Source organism: Arvicanthis niloticus, chromosome 21 (genome assembly GCF_011762505.2).
Source record: "Arvicanthis niloticus isolate mArvNil1 chromosome 21, mArvNil1.pat.X, whole genome shotgun sequence".
NCBI classification, from domain to species: domain Eukaryota; kingdom Metazoa; phylum Chordata; class Mammalia; order Rodentia; family Muridae; genus Arvicanthis; species Arvicanthis niloticus.
In genome coordinates this window covers 23,558,695-23,575,434 of record NC_047678.1, presented here as the reverse complement: position 1 = coordinate 23,575,434, position 16,740 = coordinate 23,558,695, and the positions used below count along the sequence as shown (strand labels likewise).

Sequence of the window (16,740 nt, the reverse complement as noted above, 5' to 3'; positions counted from 1 at the left end):
AACTCTAATCCTGCCTCTGCATTTAGCAAGGCACCAGCTACTCCAAAGCACCAAGAAAAGCATGGCTAAAGTGTATCAGGATGCTAAATCAACTCTCCTCAAAAAAATTATATAACTTTTTATATAATTTAAATTACATTTCTATTTATTTACATTAGGGGGAGCAGGTAGGGATGATGCGTCCATGGAGTGTGGATGTCAGGGACACCTTGTGGGAGTTGGCTATCTCTTTCCACTGTATGGGTCCCAGGAACCAAACTCAAGTAGTGGGGCTTGGTACCTTCCACGCCTTTTATTTCATGCATTCTTCATGTAATAGTTAATGAGGGAAAGGAATCGGAATAAAAGTATTAATTTACAATTTAGTAAATATTCAAGCAATAAAAATTTTAAGTTCTGGGGCTAGAGAGATGGCCCAAATGGTTAAGAGCACTGGCTGCTCTTCCAGAGGACCTAAGTTGAATTCCCAGAAACCACATGGTGGCTCACAACCATCTATAATGGGATCTGATGCCCTCTTCTGGGCAAAAGAGTGTACAAGCAGATAGAGCACTCATGCATAAAAATAATGAATGAATGAATGAATGAATAAATAAATACATAAATCTTAAAAAAACCAAAAACTTGAGTTCTGATGCTAAAACAATACAATGCCCAGAGCATGACCTACATAAAGCTCAGACTTGGGGGTCCCAAAGGCCCTTATGTTATAAGCACTGTCCACATGGTGTCCAGCAAATCCCCTCAGTATGCCCTGGAAAGCAGTAGAACCGGAACCCTTTCCACCATGTCTCTCATGTCCCAGCCATGAACAGACAGTTACTGGCATGACAAGTCACCACACAGTTAGCCAACATTGGCAAATTTATTTGCAGTCAATGAAACTGGCTTGTGGTCTGAAATATTTGTACATTTTCAACCAACCAGGGAGGGAGGGAAAACACTGCTTACCTCTAACAGCCAGTGCTCAGACACGATGTGCACCCCTCTTTCTTTGGCGGATTTATATTCTCGATTACTGTCATTTGCCCGACCCTGATAAATGAAATGAGTAACTGTCTCATCAAAACTCCACCTGAAACAACCAAATATGCAAGAGGAATAACTAAGGGAAACAGCAGTCTACTCTGAACAGAATATTCTGACACACAAAACTCAAAGAACTAGAGGATGGGCAAGACTAGTAAAATGGCAGGGTTCGTGTCTTGACAAATGTAGTGACTCCATTTCCAGGTATAGTGGAAAATGTCAGAAGAATACTTTTAAAATATTACTACCTTCTTTATATTTTAAAAAATCCTTCCATTTTGTCTTATAATGTATATCACATTTTAATTACAATAAAAAGTATTTTCAAGTTAATAAGCTTAAGGCAGTCAAATCCACTGTCCAGTCACTGGCTACCACCCTGTTTGTTTATTCTAGTTAGTCCCTATCACAAACTGTATGTGTTGAGAACTGAGCTCAGGCCTCTGTGTATGCTAGGCAAGCATTCTAGCACAGCCTGAGACTTTGTCTCTTAAGAAAACATTAAAGACAGGATCTCACTAGGTAGCCCTGGCTATCCTAGAACTATGCAGACCCTCAAGAGATCCACCTCCTCTGCCTCAAGCACTGGAATTAATGGAGTGCCCCACCATGCCCTGCCAAGATATATATATATATAATGTAAAGCAAACTAAAATGTCTTTAATGGCCATTTTAATAGAGGAAGGCTTGCTACAGTGGTCAATACTATCCACAGGAAATCACTAAGATAGATAATAAATGCAGCCAGTCCCAGATGTACTGACTATAAACTCCATGAAGGGAACTCCTTTAAACTATGCTGATCACTCCTGGATCACAAGTTTCCAGAACAGTAGCACAAACCAGCTTCCCAAGTGTGTGTTGGTTGTGTAAAACAGAAGAATGAATTGTTCCATGGGGTATTTTCAAAGGCTTTAATAAACTAAATTGGAGAGGTTTTATTAGATAACGCACACAAGCAGGCAAAACCAAGTCTTCCTTATAAATGGACACTAGGCTGTGGTTCCCTCTGAGTTGTGGCTGCTGTTGCCCAACATACAGGAGCACCTACCTGTACTCTGCTCCCAGGGAGGCTGCAACCCCGTTTAGCTCACTCTGCTTCTTACTGAGTTTTTTACTCACACACACCACAACTTTGTCAAGTGGTTTTGGAATCTCTTCCTGTACATGGAGAGTAAAGAAACCGATCAGCCACAGTTCTTGGACATGCATTAGGGACACCTTCCATTTAATAAGAAAACCATATCTACCTCCTCCAAATGGGCACTCTTCAGCTGAGGGCTGGCAGAAAGACTGCCAGTGTTTCGGGAACTGTTTGCCAAAGCAACTGTCAGGTTTCTGACAATGACTTCAGAGAGTGGTGAGCTCAGTTTCCGCTTCTGGCTGGCAGCATTTGGGGTTTCCAAGGCTGCAAGTGCATCCTGTGTTTAAGAACAAGAAAAAGGGAGAAACATGGAGAGGAAGAGGGGGCATAAGAAGGAAAGAGAGAGTAAGGGGGAAAAGAAAAAAAAGATTATATCTATGACCTCCTTTTCTCTGAAATAACTATAATTTTTATTTTTATACTATAAAGAAAAGATTCCGTATTTTTCACCAAGCATTAAATAAGGAGTTCGAGAGATGGCTCAGCAATAAGAGCACTGGCTGCTTTTCTAGAGGACTCAGGGAATCAATCCCCAGCTCCCACATGGTGATTCAGAACTATATGTAATCCTAGTTCCAGAGGATCTGACACCCTCTGGTCCTCAGGTATGCACACGACACACAGATATACATGTAGGGAAAACAACCATGCACATAAAAAATAGATTTCAAAACAGATAATTTCTGAGTTCAAGGCCAGCCTGGTCTACTGAGTGAGTACCAGGATAGCCAGGGCTATACCGAGAAACCCTGTCTCGAAAAACCAAAAGAATTGAAATTGCAACTATAGAAAAGACCCCAAAGTAAAGTGAATGCAGAAGGAAAGAAATAAGAAAGGATGGGTACAAGAAATTAATTTTAATAGGTAGTAAAGAGTTAGAATGAGCCAAGAGCCAACAAAATCTTCAAAGGTATAAAATATAGGCTCAAAGGGAGGGGAGGCTGAGAACTGGACATGGCATTCCATGCAGGCTCCTTCCCAACCAGTCAACAGAGCTCAGAGCTAACCAGGACTGCACTGGAGGCTGAAAGTGGGCAAGTATCTGACACCTTTATAGACAGGTAGGTCCATAAAGCACCGAGGAAAGTTCTAATAGCACTTCATAATAGGTGGTGACAGTTCTACAACAGACAGACAGATGCTTCTCTCCCATCTGGGATCTCTGTAGACTACAGTGGAAGAAGCCATGCTTTTATCCAGCCTCATGATGATACCAAGAAATGCATGATCACAAAGAGATAAGTGTTCAACACAAAGTTCTTGAGAACAGATTCTTCTACTGTTGATTCGGATAACAAAAAGTGACACACCTCAAGAAGGAAAGATCACAAATGATGTGAATGAATATGTTCAGGAATCCAAGTGCATAAACTTTGTAATACCTAGACCAAGTAAAAGAAGCCAGCAGGAGAAGTAGACAGTCAGCGGAAAGGATGCACTACCTGTCATATCAAGTCTAGGCTTCCACAGTCCCATACACCTCTAACACTATATCTCCCAAGATCCAGAGGCCAGAAAGGAGAGACAGAAACAAGTGGAAAAGCCTCAATTACAGTTGGGACTTAGCGAAGAATAGGGATTTACTAGCTAGTTACCACAATGGCAAATGATCAACACACATTTATGGTTTGTGCTGGGATACAGCTCAGCTGGGAGAGTACTATATCACATGCACAAAGCCCTAGACACATTCTCCAGCATCAGACACAACAAACATAGTGACCAACACCTGGCTCTATGTATCAAGCCAGTTAGCATTTTGTCTAAACTCCACCTCCACAGTTACCTGGCAACAGCCAGGTATGCTCCTCCCCACAGCTACCTGGCAACATCCAGGTAGGCCTGGCCCACTATAAAAGGGGCTGCTTGCCTCTTCCTCTCTCTCTTGCAATTTCTTGATCTCCTGCTCTCTTGCCTTCTTGCTCTCTCTGTCCCTTCACACCTTCTCTTCCCCATCTCTCCATGTGGTCATGGCTGGCCTCTACCTACCTACCTCTCCCCCCACCCCTGCCTCTACTACCCTCTTAACCCAACTCCCCATGCCCTGAATTAACTATTCTATACTATACCATCCTGTGGCTGGTCCCTCAGGGGGAAGGGATGCCTCAGCATGGGCCCACTGAGACATCCATCCCATTCCCCCATACCATACCCACACCCATAAAATATATCCCATATCTCTTTATCTTTTTATAAACACATCAAAGCCAACCAGGGCTATCTATCTATACAGTAAAACTGTTTAAAAAATCTTAAAAAAAAAAAAAAAAAAAAAAAGCTAGGCATAGTGATACATGCCTTTAACTCCAGTAGCTACCAGGCAGAGGCAGGTGGATCTCTGAATTCAAGGCCAGTCTGTGTTACATACTAGACCTTGTCTCAGAAGTGAAGTAGGAATTCTATATTACAAACAAAAAGGAAACAAGAAAAAGAAAAAAAAAAAAAAAAAGAACACCAAGCAAACACATAATATAAAGGTATATAAATCAAGTGTAAGTTAATTACAAAATAATATATGACAGAACTGAGATAAAGATAAGACAGCAGACTGAAATCCTAGAACCAGAGCAGACAGCCCTCAAGCCAAAATGCATTATACAAAACAGGACCTTTCATAATATCAAAAGCCACATTTTACATTCTAACTAATGCAAAGTCATGCACATCAGTGTGCTGTCTAACAAAGCAACTACTTACTAAAAACAAAAACCATGTGAGATTTCAGAAGAAAAAGAATTTCCAACACCGCTGGGCAAGGTGGGACAAGTCTTTAATCCCAGCACTTAGGAGGTAGACACAGGTAGATCCCAGAGTTCAAGACCAGCCTGTTCTATAGTGAGGGCTACACAGAGAAACCCTGTCTCAAAAACCAAAACCAAAACAAAACAAGAATTACCAATACAAGAAACTTGCAAACATCACTTACTATATATAGGCTTGGTAAACACACGTTGGAAAAGATAACTACAGTTATATAGAACATGGGCCAATATCCACAGCAGAGGCTAAACAAATCCAACAAGAGATGCAAAAAGACCTTATTTAACACTGCCTATGTAAGTGCCCAAACCAAGCACAACACACGTCTGACAAGCTGTGGGGAGAAACAGAAGTGACAAGCAGCAGCACAAGAAGAGCACACAGAATGAGTAATGTCTGAGCACGGACAGTGGCTGCCCAATGGTTGGCACACTGTTTCATTTAGCAGTGCATCCTTTTTCTTTGTTTATTACTTAAGGGTCTATGAACTCTGCAACCTAACAAGTTGTTGGGAGCTACTCCATGACTTCAACATGATGCCACAACAAGAATGGTGAACCTCAAGGGAGTTCCCATGTGTCATGAGTCAGCCCCAAGCAGGGTCATCCTGACTCCAGAAGTCATAGCACCAAGACAGTGCTTTTTCTCTGTTTAAGACTCACAGGGCAGAGCACTAATCACAGGAAGAAATTTTATGTAAAACTGTAGGACTCTGTCATTGTAGAATACTGAAGGAGCCCTTCTGATTTTCATAAGAGACACCAGAATTAGTAATGTTAAGGTTATACATTAGCCTAGAATAAAATGGTACTAGGTATCAATATTTATTTTCAAAATAATTTGTCCCTAAACACAGTAGTAAAAAAATGCCTAAAATGCACTTGGATTTCTTGTGGATTGAACCCATGTTCTTCTCATATCTTCCAGGCCACTATTCTATTAGAGACCTCCACAACCTTCTTTTTTTAAAAAACAAAATAAACAACAACAAACAGAAAACAAAGAATTGCCAAGCAGTGGTAGCACACACCTTTGATCCCAGCACTAGGGAGTCAGAGACAGGCAGATCTCTGAATTCAAGGCTAGCCTGGTCTACAGATCGAGTTCCAGAACAGAGAAATGCTATCTCAGAAAAACAAAACAAAAACAAAAAACCAAACAAAACCTAAGCAAACAAAAGTCCTTTTTGTTTGAGGCAGGCCTTGAACTCACTGTGTAACCTAGACAAGTCTTGAATGTCACTACTAGGCCCAGCTTAAATGTCATTTCTTAATATTCTGTATGTAAACTACCAAAAGATAAATGGGCTCAAGGATACAGGAATCCCAGGCAAAGACTTTCAGCTACTTGGAAGGCCAAACGCTCCCTCCCCCAAAAAAGGTGGGGGAAAAAATCTTGAGGATCTGAAAGACTATCTGAATAGCCTTTGACTTGTGAATAAATTTCCTAAGGTGTCAGACCCCACTGCTCAGATCATACAGAGAAATACCACTCATCCCCTTTAAGAGGAGTGATTGGAAAGGTAAGGTGACACTAGGGCTTTCAGCAAGCTCTTTTCATCCAGAAAAGGTAGCAGCAACACATTGCTATTTTAAAGATTACAAAACCATTACATAAGACTATTTCATTTCAAAGTGATATACTCGAACTGGGTTCATGAGTAACACAGAATTTGAACCCCAAGTCCTAATGTCATGTTATATAGCCACAGCTGTTACCTCAGCTCTGAGCACCCATTTATCAACATCTTTGGACAACTTTCTCTTACAAACTTTAGTAGCAATGCACAATTTGGGGCTCTACCTTTATAAACCGTAAAACCATTAGCACTAGTAACATTTCCCTCAAGCCTTACCGTCACATCAAAGGATGGCTTGAAAAGCTTGTCCTTGGACAGAAACTTTGATGGTGTGTCCAGGTGTAAGGAAGGTTCCTTCTTAAGCGGCTGTTCTACTGGTGGACAGGCTGAGTCCTGCCTATTGTGCTGTGAGATGACAGCATGGAAAGCTTTACTCTGAAAACGGTTCATGTCTAAAGGTGTAACAGTCTTTTTTCTGTGACTTCCCAAGGCATCAGGATGTGCTGGAGAATCTGGATTTGGATTCACTCCATTTAGTATCCTAGGTTCTAAGACTTGTTCTACAGATTGAAAATGAAAAGAAACAAATGAGCCACTAATATGAGCTTTTCCTCTCATATGAGGCAAAGGGACATTTTAGTATTTTGTTAGGTTTTACATATTGTCTCGGTAAACTTTAAACTATAAAGTTATATGCCTACTTTCCAAGAAGCAAACCAGATAAACTTATGTTCTGAGACAGGTCTCACAGACCCTTGAAGGTACACAAACCCTGTTGACTGACATTGCAACATAACAGTCTTCTACAAAGAAAACCCCGCAATCATGGTTAAAAAAAAAAAAAAAAAAACAAACCAGTTAATTTATGATTTTTATATTGGGCTGTAGTCGAAGCTATCTTTGTATGAATGCATCCCACAGGCCATAGGCTAGACACACCTGTAAGTGACTCTCCTGCCTCAGTCTCCTAAGTGTTGGGCTGCGGAGATGTGAATAAGTCCCTGATTCCAGAACGTATATTACAGTATACACTGAGGAGTGGAGAGGCGGCTCGGCGAGTAAAGCGCTTACTTTGTAAGAATGAAGACCTGTTGGGTACAGTGGTGTAGGCAGGTATCCCTGGAGTGCACTTAATCAGTGAGTTCCAGGTTTAGTGAGAGACCCTGTCTCTAAAAACAAGATGGAACAGGACAGAGAAAACCCATGATGTTGACCTCTGGTTACACAGACATGTACACTCATACATCACATACACAAATAAATATACTCACACATACAGATATGTGTGTGCATGAATGTATATATTGAATCAGACACACATTAACTGAAACAAATAATTATACTCATTCACAAAAGTGACTGACCTTGTCAAAACACAGTAAGAAAAAAATTCCAAAAACATGTACTTAGAGTTAAGTGTGTTCAAAGTTTTGGAAAGCCTAGTGAGGTAGTGTCGTGGCAACGGAGCATGTCTAGTCTGCCTAGGTAGCAGATAACAGCTCTCAGGTGCTCCCAAGATGCTGACTGGCCTCTGCAGTCTGCCTAGCAACACTACCTTTCAGAGGCTACTTATATCCTCCATCTCTGCCTTCTCTACTTTTATTAAACATTAAAGAAAGCACTTTTGACTACTTCATGCCAAGCCCATTGCCAGACAGTAAAAGTAAAGAATTCACAGGACTTGCACAGTCCTTCCTTGCCTGTACAGTTTATCGTCTGGCAGAGACAAGAAAGCCAACCAGCCTCTCTAAGCAAGAAGAATCCCGCCTAAAAGAGAAGAGTGCGAAGATAAGACAAGGCCGTAACTGATAAGTCAAAGAAGTCATCTATCCCAGAGAAGGGACATTCAAACTCAAGACAAAGGAAAATAGCTGTCCTGGCTGGTTTTATGTCAACAAGGCACAGACTAGAGTCATTGGGAAGAAGGAACCTCAACAGACTATGCCCACCAGACTGACTTGTGGTGTGTTTTCTTTGATTGATGACTGATTTGGGAGGACCCAGTTCACTGTGGTCCATCTCTGGGCATGTGGTCCCTGGATAGTGTAAGAAGGCAAGCTGAGCAAGCCCTGAGGAATAATAAGCCAGAAAGCAGCACTCCTCTGTGGCCTCTGCATTGGTTCCTGGACTTCCCTGGATGACAGACTACAAGTTGTAAAATGAAATAAATGCTTTCCTCCCCAAGCTGCTTTTGGTCATGGCATCTTATCATAGCAACAGAAAAGTAACTAAGACAGTAGCCAAGTATTAAGTTACCTTGTGGGAACATATGAGAAAGCCCAGATAAGGAGCAAGAGCACATTAGCTTCAGCATGCTGAGTGCACGCCATAAAAGGAATTAACACTAACTGCAATAGAGGTTCACACCTTTCACAACATTGAAAGGAGGCTGAGTGTGTACTTTACTAACTTTCAGGGAGTACTGACAACACATGGTTAGAACAAACTAAGCATCTGTGATGAGATGCCACCATTGACAAACACCCAACAAAGATTCCCAGGACCCACCACAAACAGCAGAAATAAATGAATGTTCCAAAGCAAGTCCTGGAACATTTCTATTTCAGAAACCATCAAATTGTAAGATACATAAAAACAAAGAGTTCTAACCTTGTTTAGGTGCACTGTCAACCAGAAAATGGTTTTCATTTGCTCTCTTTCCCATTCTAGCAGTTTCTAAGAGCCATGAAATATTAACTGCCGGCAAATTCCATTTCTTTGCAGCTTCATATTTAGAACCAGTCGGTTCTTTCACTATAAGATGTGTACTGGCGAGCATGCCTTTCTTTGCACTGGATTTTCGAACAAAGAATTCTTGAACACTAAAATTTACATGGAAATAAAGCAAATGATCACACACAATTAGCCCATTTTTAAAAAATAATAGCAGTTACTGTCACAAAAAAAACCATACTCTGGGTAGTAGCAATGCACTCCTTTGATCCCAGGACTCCAGAGGCAAAAGTGAACAGACCTCTGAGTTGGATCAAAGTCAAACTGGTCTACAGATCAAGTTCCAAAACAGCCAAGGCTACACAGAGAAACCCTGTTGTGACACTACCCCCACCAGAGAGAGAGAGAGAGAGACAGAGAAACAGAGAGACTGAGACTGAAAAGGAAAACACACTTATTAACAGGTGATAGTTTAGGTTTTGGTTTTTTTTTTTTTTTTTTGTGGTGGTGGGTTGGGGGGTTCGAGGCAGGGTTTCTCTGTGTAGTCCTGGCTGTCCTCCAACTCAGAAATCCACCTGCCTCTGCCTCCCAAGTGCTGAGATTAAAGGCGGGCGCCACCACTGAGCGGCTTTTTTTGTTTTGTTTTTTAATGTGTGCGCACATGCCTGTGGAGTCCAGAAGAGGACATTAGATCCCTTAGAACTAGAGTCCTCTCTGAGAGTAGCACATAACTTAACCACCAAGCCATCTCTCCAGTCCCAGTACAGACTGCCTTAGACTAAGCTACTCCTTTACAACTGCTTACTCTAGGATAAAAACATGCCGCCACAGCTTTTCATAAGACAGAAAGGAAAAAAAAAAAAAAAAAAAAAAAAAAAAAAAACACCCTTGACTATACTTATTACATCCACCTGACCTTTCCTACCAAAAGGAGGTATGGAACAGTTACAGTTATGTATTAAAATACATTATCTTTTTACTCACTATAACTTCCCAAAACACTTTCATACATAATCTGAATCGATTATCTCAGTTTTATAAATCTCAGTATTTTATAGTCAAGGGGAAGAAGGGAACCAAGCAACTTCCTCAAGTAAAGGGCATTAAAGGAACAACAGGCAGACACAGCCCGACACTGAGACTAAAACAGTTCTTTCCTAATCTGGGTTTTATGGCCGGTTTATCTCCCAATAGTTTTTCTGGCTCATACTGAACATTAACACACTGATTGAGGAGGTACAGTGAGAGCTTATCTTGGTTACCAACCCGATAGGATTCGTAATCACTAATGACACACATACAGAGTGTCTGTGAGGAGTTTCAGGGAGGTTTGGGGAAACATTAAAAGATCCACCCTAAATGTATGCGGCATTATTCTAAGTGTCTGTTGATTCCTCTCCCTGCTGGTCTCCTAGGACAGAGGTTTTCAACCTATGGGCCAAGACCCCTTGGCAAACCTCTAGCTCCAAAATTATTTACATTACAATCTATAACAGTAGCAAAATGACAGCTTTTATCTCAATTTATTTCTACCGTAGCCATCATTTCCCCTGTAATGTTTTGAGTCCATTGCTTGAAAGCATTATGCTCTTTATGCTCTTAATCTAAAAGTATTTCCCATTAAATATGAAGTTGGTTAACTGAAATGTTCTGATACAGCTGATTTCTACTCTTTTTCAAATGCTACTATAAAATGATCAATTAAAGGAGGCTGAGCTACTGAAGGATTTTACAGGTAACTTAATTCCTTTATCTCCAAAGTGTTCCTAGCATTCCTTGCAAAGGGGTAAAGGGCTCCATTTGCATTCCTGGTTAAAAACAAGAGGCAATGGATATACATTTAAAAGAAGAAAAAGAAAGGAGGAGGGGGAGAAGGAAGAGGGAGAAGGAAGAGGAGGCACAGAAAGGCACAGTGCTTAGAGAAGCACAATTCAGTAACAGCCCACATATCACCACCTTTCTTGGTGATTAGGCCAATGGGAAAAAAACCGATGCCTGCCCACAGCCTTGCAAGTTTGCCAGATATCCATCTAGTTGTGTATGATTTAGTACTTACCCATCAATCACACATACAAACAAAATCCTAGTAAAATGTAATTACATACTTCCCAGTAAGTCAAAACAAACAAAACATGATGTGGTTAAGGATGCCATAGGAGAGCCCTTGATTAGCATGTACAAAGCCCTTGGCTTAATGCTCTGTGTGTGTGCTCATGTGCAGCAGATATACTGAAAACATCACATACCTTGCTCCAAGGTGATTTGCTAAGAATACCAAGGAATCTCTTTCTGCTCCCACACACTGACTGAAGGAAATCACACAGTCCTCTAAAGGAGTCATTCCCGACATTACTGAGACTGGTGTGAAGAGGGGATTCGACTTAGGATCAATTAATGTCTGGTTGTCTATACACATACCCTTTGAAGACAAAAGCAACAAAGCTATTATAAGAAACAAGTGGTTAAGAAAAGCTCAAGTTATAATAGCAATTTTAGTTAAAGAAAAAGAAATTTTACATAGACTTGAGTATGCTCATTCTTGGCACATTCCAAATGATATTCGAAGAAGCATACAAGATGCCAATTCTTCACATTTGCATATTAAATCAGTAAGATGGATTACTATAGCAACTGGAAATTACTTTGATGAACACCGGTGCCATAGCCCTGTGATAGCAACTTCTGGATATCAGTGTTAGGATCAAGAAGTACAGACTTTTAAATTCTTTAAAAGATATATTTTTAATATGTGACAGTGTGGGTTTGTGCATGTGAGGTGAGTGTAGTGCCTACACAGGCTAGAAGTGTCAAATCACCTGAAGCTAATTACAGGATTAAGATCAAGAAGCTGAAGATCTTCAATTTTTTTTTAAAATTATGATTACTGTATGTGCATGCAAATACACACATTAGAAAGTATACACGGTGCATGTGAAAAGGCACACAGCAAAGGGAAAAAGAGGGAAAGAGTGTCTGCATGGAAGTCAGAGGACTTCTGGGAGTTCTCTCTTCCACCATGGGTGGTTCTAGGGCTCAAAATGTGGTCAGGCTCCACAGCTAGTGCCTTTATCCACTGGGCCATCTTGCTGGTCTCCCATTCCTATATTTTTTAATTGCCTTTGCCCAAACCAAATGCCAATTTCAGTAAACTGAACAGCTTCAAGAGTAAGCAAAGACTCTGGCAGCCAACACTGCTTCCTTCAACACTGGGATGTTTCTTACCAGCCACGTGTTTGTAACAACGTCTCCCACAGTCGCTTCTACCTCACATCCCAGCAGTGGAACCACAGCATAGTCAGCAACGATTCTGCTGGGAAGGGACACAATCTTGCCAGCATGCTCTCTTATGATGTTTACAATATTACATTTGTTTTCAATACTAAAACCCAAAACAAGGAAACTCTTTTGGCTAAATAAGCCTTCCTCAGGAACTGTAGAGCCATCAAGGAGGCAATGACTGACAGATGACTTGTTCTCCTCTTGCACAGAAATATGAGTGGAATCATCACAGGGCTCAATGTGAGTAGAACCACTGCAAGGCTCGACTTCAGGCTCCACAGCTTCAGACAGCTTAGCTTCAACTGGAAAAGAAAAAGGCAAGTTTTCTATTTGACAATTACTAGACTTAAGAGTCTATTTCCCACCAGCCAAAAAGCTAACACAGGCTGGACCCCCAAACACATGTAGATGTGCAATTTGATCCTCATGCAAGTCCCCTAACTGGACTTGCATGAGGATCAACTGGAGTCAAGGCTGGCCCTGAATCTGTTGCCTTGTCTGTGGATCCCATCCCCCTAGGTGGGCCACCTTTCTGGCCTCAGTGGGAGAAGATGCACCAAGTCCTGCAAAGAGTTGATGTGTCATTGGTGGGGTCATACGGGGAGGGGGACGGGGGACGACGACAACACACACTCCCCCATCTCAGGGGGGAAATGGGGATGGGCACTATGAAGGGGACTGGGAAGAAGGGAGTGGATACTGAGATGTACAGTGAATAATAAAAAGAAAAGAGAGTTTATTTCCAGAGGGTGTGGTGATGCACAGGTCTAATCTCAACACTCAGGAGACAGAAGCAGGTGGATCTCTGTGAGTTCCAGGCCAAACTGTTTTACACAGCAATATCCAAACCAAGCAAAGCTACATGGTGATTTCCTAGCAAAGACAAGAATGTAAGAGTCTGATAATTTTAATACTTATAAAACTTAGGTTTAGCCTGGCAGTGGTGGCGCACGCCTTTAATCCCAGCACTTGGGAGGCAGAGGCAGGCAGATTTCTGAGTTCGAAGCCAGCCTGGTCTACAGAGTGAGTTCCAGGACAGCCAGGGCTACACAGAGAAACCCTGTCTCGAAAAAAAAAAAAAAAAAAAAAAAAACCAAAAAAAAAACCAAAAAAAAAAAAAACCAAAAAAAAAAAAAAAACCCAAAAACCAACTTAGGTTTAGGTATTCAGTAAAAGGAGACTGTATTCATCCCATCTTCAGGTTTATTCCAAATGTTAAGTATCACCATCTTCAATCAGAGAACTGTTATGTTGATTCTAAGTATGAAACTAGTGCAGAAAACCAAATTTCTTGAAAATTACAGTTTAGTAAACATAATGGGTTTGTGTGTGTGTGTGTGTGTTTGTTTTTGTGACAGGGTCTCTCTAGTCCTGGCTGGCTGGTCTAGAGCCTGTTATGTAGCCCAGGTTGGCCTCAAGCTCCTTCTGCGTCTCTCTGCTTCACAAGTACTGAAACTAAAATGTATATTGCTGAGTAAAATTAGAAAAATAATAAAAATTTATTTCCCAAAATTAAACAACTACAATTCAATAAAAGAACTGAAAACCATGTTCTTACAACTACAAAGTATGTATGTTAGTTCAACTTTATGTAAGTTGAACTAAATAGAGCCAGCCCTAATGAAAGAGGCCTGAAAAACCAACTACTCAGAAGGCTAAGGCAGGAGGATTCAAGTTCAAAATCTACCCGCCTTATTATGGAGGAAGTCCAAGATCAGACTAAGCCTTAAAACTAAAAAGAGGGTAACAGCTCAGTGATAGAGCCTATGCCTGCGTCATGCCTCAGCACTGCAATAAAGAAACAAGTACGCAACCTAGATATAAAGTTCAAAGACTCACCTATAAACACATCTATACATGACACAAACTAGAAAAAAGAAAAAGAAAAAAAAAAAAAAAAAAAAAAAAAAAAGGACTTCACAGGATGCTCTTGACATAGGGGTAATGCTCCACTTTCATAAATAGACAATATGTGATTATTCACCACAGAATTCTTTTGATATATCAAATATTTCACAATACCCTCTAAAAAGGTTAGTTCTAACTCTCTGTTGGTAATTTAACTTACTACACTGATAAAACTACATGCTAAGACAGCAGTGCCAATAACAGTACCACATACAGAAAAGACTTCCCACAGCCCAGAGGGCCATTGTTACAAGCCTATGCTATTACAGTTCACACACAGGTGCCAGAGAGATAGCTCAGTGATTAAGGGCATGTACAGCTCTTACAAATGGACCCAAGTTCTATTCCTAGCACCCACATTAGACACAAATGCCTGTAACTCTAGCTCCACGAGGGTCTCACCTCTGACCTCAGGCACCAGTACATGTGTGTGCATGCGAGCGTGCATACACACACAGACACACATATTCTCACACACACAAACACAATTAATAAACAAAAAAAGCTCATACTCAAGCCTAGAGCTACTGAGAGCATGAGTCAATGATTTGGAGCCTGATGGCCTTGCTTAGCTAGAAAGTTACAAATTTCAAAACTTTTTAGAAATAAAAAAAGTTCACAAAAATGTGGTAGAGATAAATTTCCAGTTTGGGCCCAAGCACTGAGCGGACCACCAGCAGCAGCTCTGCACCCAACCTCACAAAACCTAGATGAAGCGGGGCTACCAGGAGCTCTAACCAGGGCAGTATCTCAGGTAAGGAATCATCAACACTCACCCCAAACAGGGAGTATCAGGGGCACACAGGGACCCAGGAATTCACTCCTGGCCAGGAGCACTGGTACCTTCCGGTCTGGGCCTGAGCGCTCATCGGATCCCGGGAGATAGCTCTGCACCCAATCTCACAGAACCCAGAGGAAGCCGGCTCTCAAGAGCTCTAAACCGGGCAGTATCTTAGGTAAGAAGGCAGCAACACTCACACCAAATAGAAAGTAACTGGGACCCACTGGGACCCAGGAATTCACTCCTGGGTGGGCGTCCAGTTCCTTCCTGTCTGGGCCCGAGCATAGAGCAGATCCCAGGAGGCAGCTCTGTACCCAACCTCACAAAACCCAGAGGTGGCAGGGCTCTCAGGAGTTCTAACCTGGGCAGTATCTCAGGTCAGGAGACAGCAATACTCTACCCAAAAAGGGAGTAACCAAGACCCACAGGGACCCAGGAATTCACTCCTGGCCCAGAGCACTGGTTCCTTCCTGTTTCAACCTGAACACTGAGCAGAGCTTGGACCTCAGCTCTAACCCCAGCAGCAACACTCATCCCAAACAGTTCTGACACAACCAAGATAATAGGAAAGACAAGGCTCCAGTCAGAGACAGCTCAGGTAGCACCAAGGAGATCCAGATGGGGAAAGGCAAGCGCAAGAATACAAGCACCAGCAGCTCAGTGTACTCGGCTTCATCAGAACCTAGTTCTCCCCGAATTACGCATATCACCAGGAAAGCAAGAGTCAGATCTAAAATCACTTCTAATGATGATGATAGAAAACTTTAAGAAGGACATAAATAACACCCTCAAAGAAATTGAGAACACAGATAAACAGGTGAAAGCCCTTAAAGAGGAAACACAAAAATCCCTTAAAGAATTACAAGAGAACACAACTAAACAGGTGAAGTAATTGAACAAAAACATCCAGGACATAAAAATGGAAGTAGAGACAATTAAGAAATCACAAAGGGAGACTACCAGGGATATAGAAAAGCTGGGAAAGAAATCAGGAGTCGCCAGGCGGCGGTGGTGGCGCACGCCTTTAATCCCAGCACTTGGGAGGCAGAGGCAGGCAGATTTCTGAGTTCGAAGCCAGCCTGGTCTACAGGGTGAGTTCCAGGACAGCGAAACCCTGTCTCGAAAAATGAAAAAAAAAAAAAAAAAGAAAGAAATCAGGAGTCATAGATGCAAGCATCACCAACAGAATACAAGAGATACAAGAGAGAATCTCAGGTGCAAAAGATACCTTAGAAAATATTAACACAACTATCAAAGAAAACACAAACTGCAAAAAGTTCTTAACACAAAACATCCAGGAAATTCAGGACACAATGAGAAGACAGAACTTAAAGATAATAGGTATAGAAGAAAATGAGGATTCCCATCTTAAAGGGCCAATAAATATTTTCAACAAAATTATAGAAGAAAACTTCCCTAACCTAAAAAATAAGATGCCCATAATCATCCAAGAAGCCTAGAGAACGCCAAATAGACTAGACCAGAAAAGAAATAACTCCCGTCACATAATAATCAAAACACAAAATGCACAAAACAAAGAAAGAATTTTAAAAGCAGTAAGGGAAAAAGGCCAAGTAACATATAAAA

The 16,740-nt window shown here is 41.4% G+C and overlaps 1 protein-coding gene across 1 annotated transcript in view; it reads right to left on the bottom strand.

The window, feature by feature from the left end:
- Positions 1-16,740, bottom strand: part of Topbp1 (DNA topoisomerase II binding protein 1) — a 53,468-nt gene that overhangs the window by 16,416 nt on the left and 20,312 nt on the right. The window contains exons 11-17 of the mRNA XM_076918024.1: positions 12,408-12,766; positions 11,432-11,604; positions 9,123-9,334; positions 6,789-7,072; positions 2,280-2,450; positions 2,081-2,190; positions 952-1,075 (exon numbers count right to left, since the gene is read on the bottom strand). Of these exons, the coding sequence (XP_076774139.1) occupies positions 952-1,075; positions 2,081-2,190; positions 2,280-2,450; positions 6,789-7,072; positions 9,123-9,334; positions 11,432-11,604; positions 12,408-12,766 (1,433 nt within the window). The remainder of the gene's footprint in view (positions 1-951; positions 1,076-2,080; positions 2,191-2,279; positions 2,451-6,788; positions 7,073-9,122; positions 9,335-11,431; positions 11,605-12,407; positions 12,767-16,740) is intronic.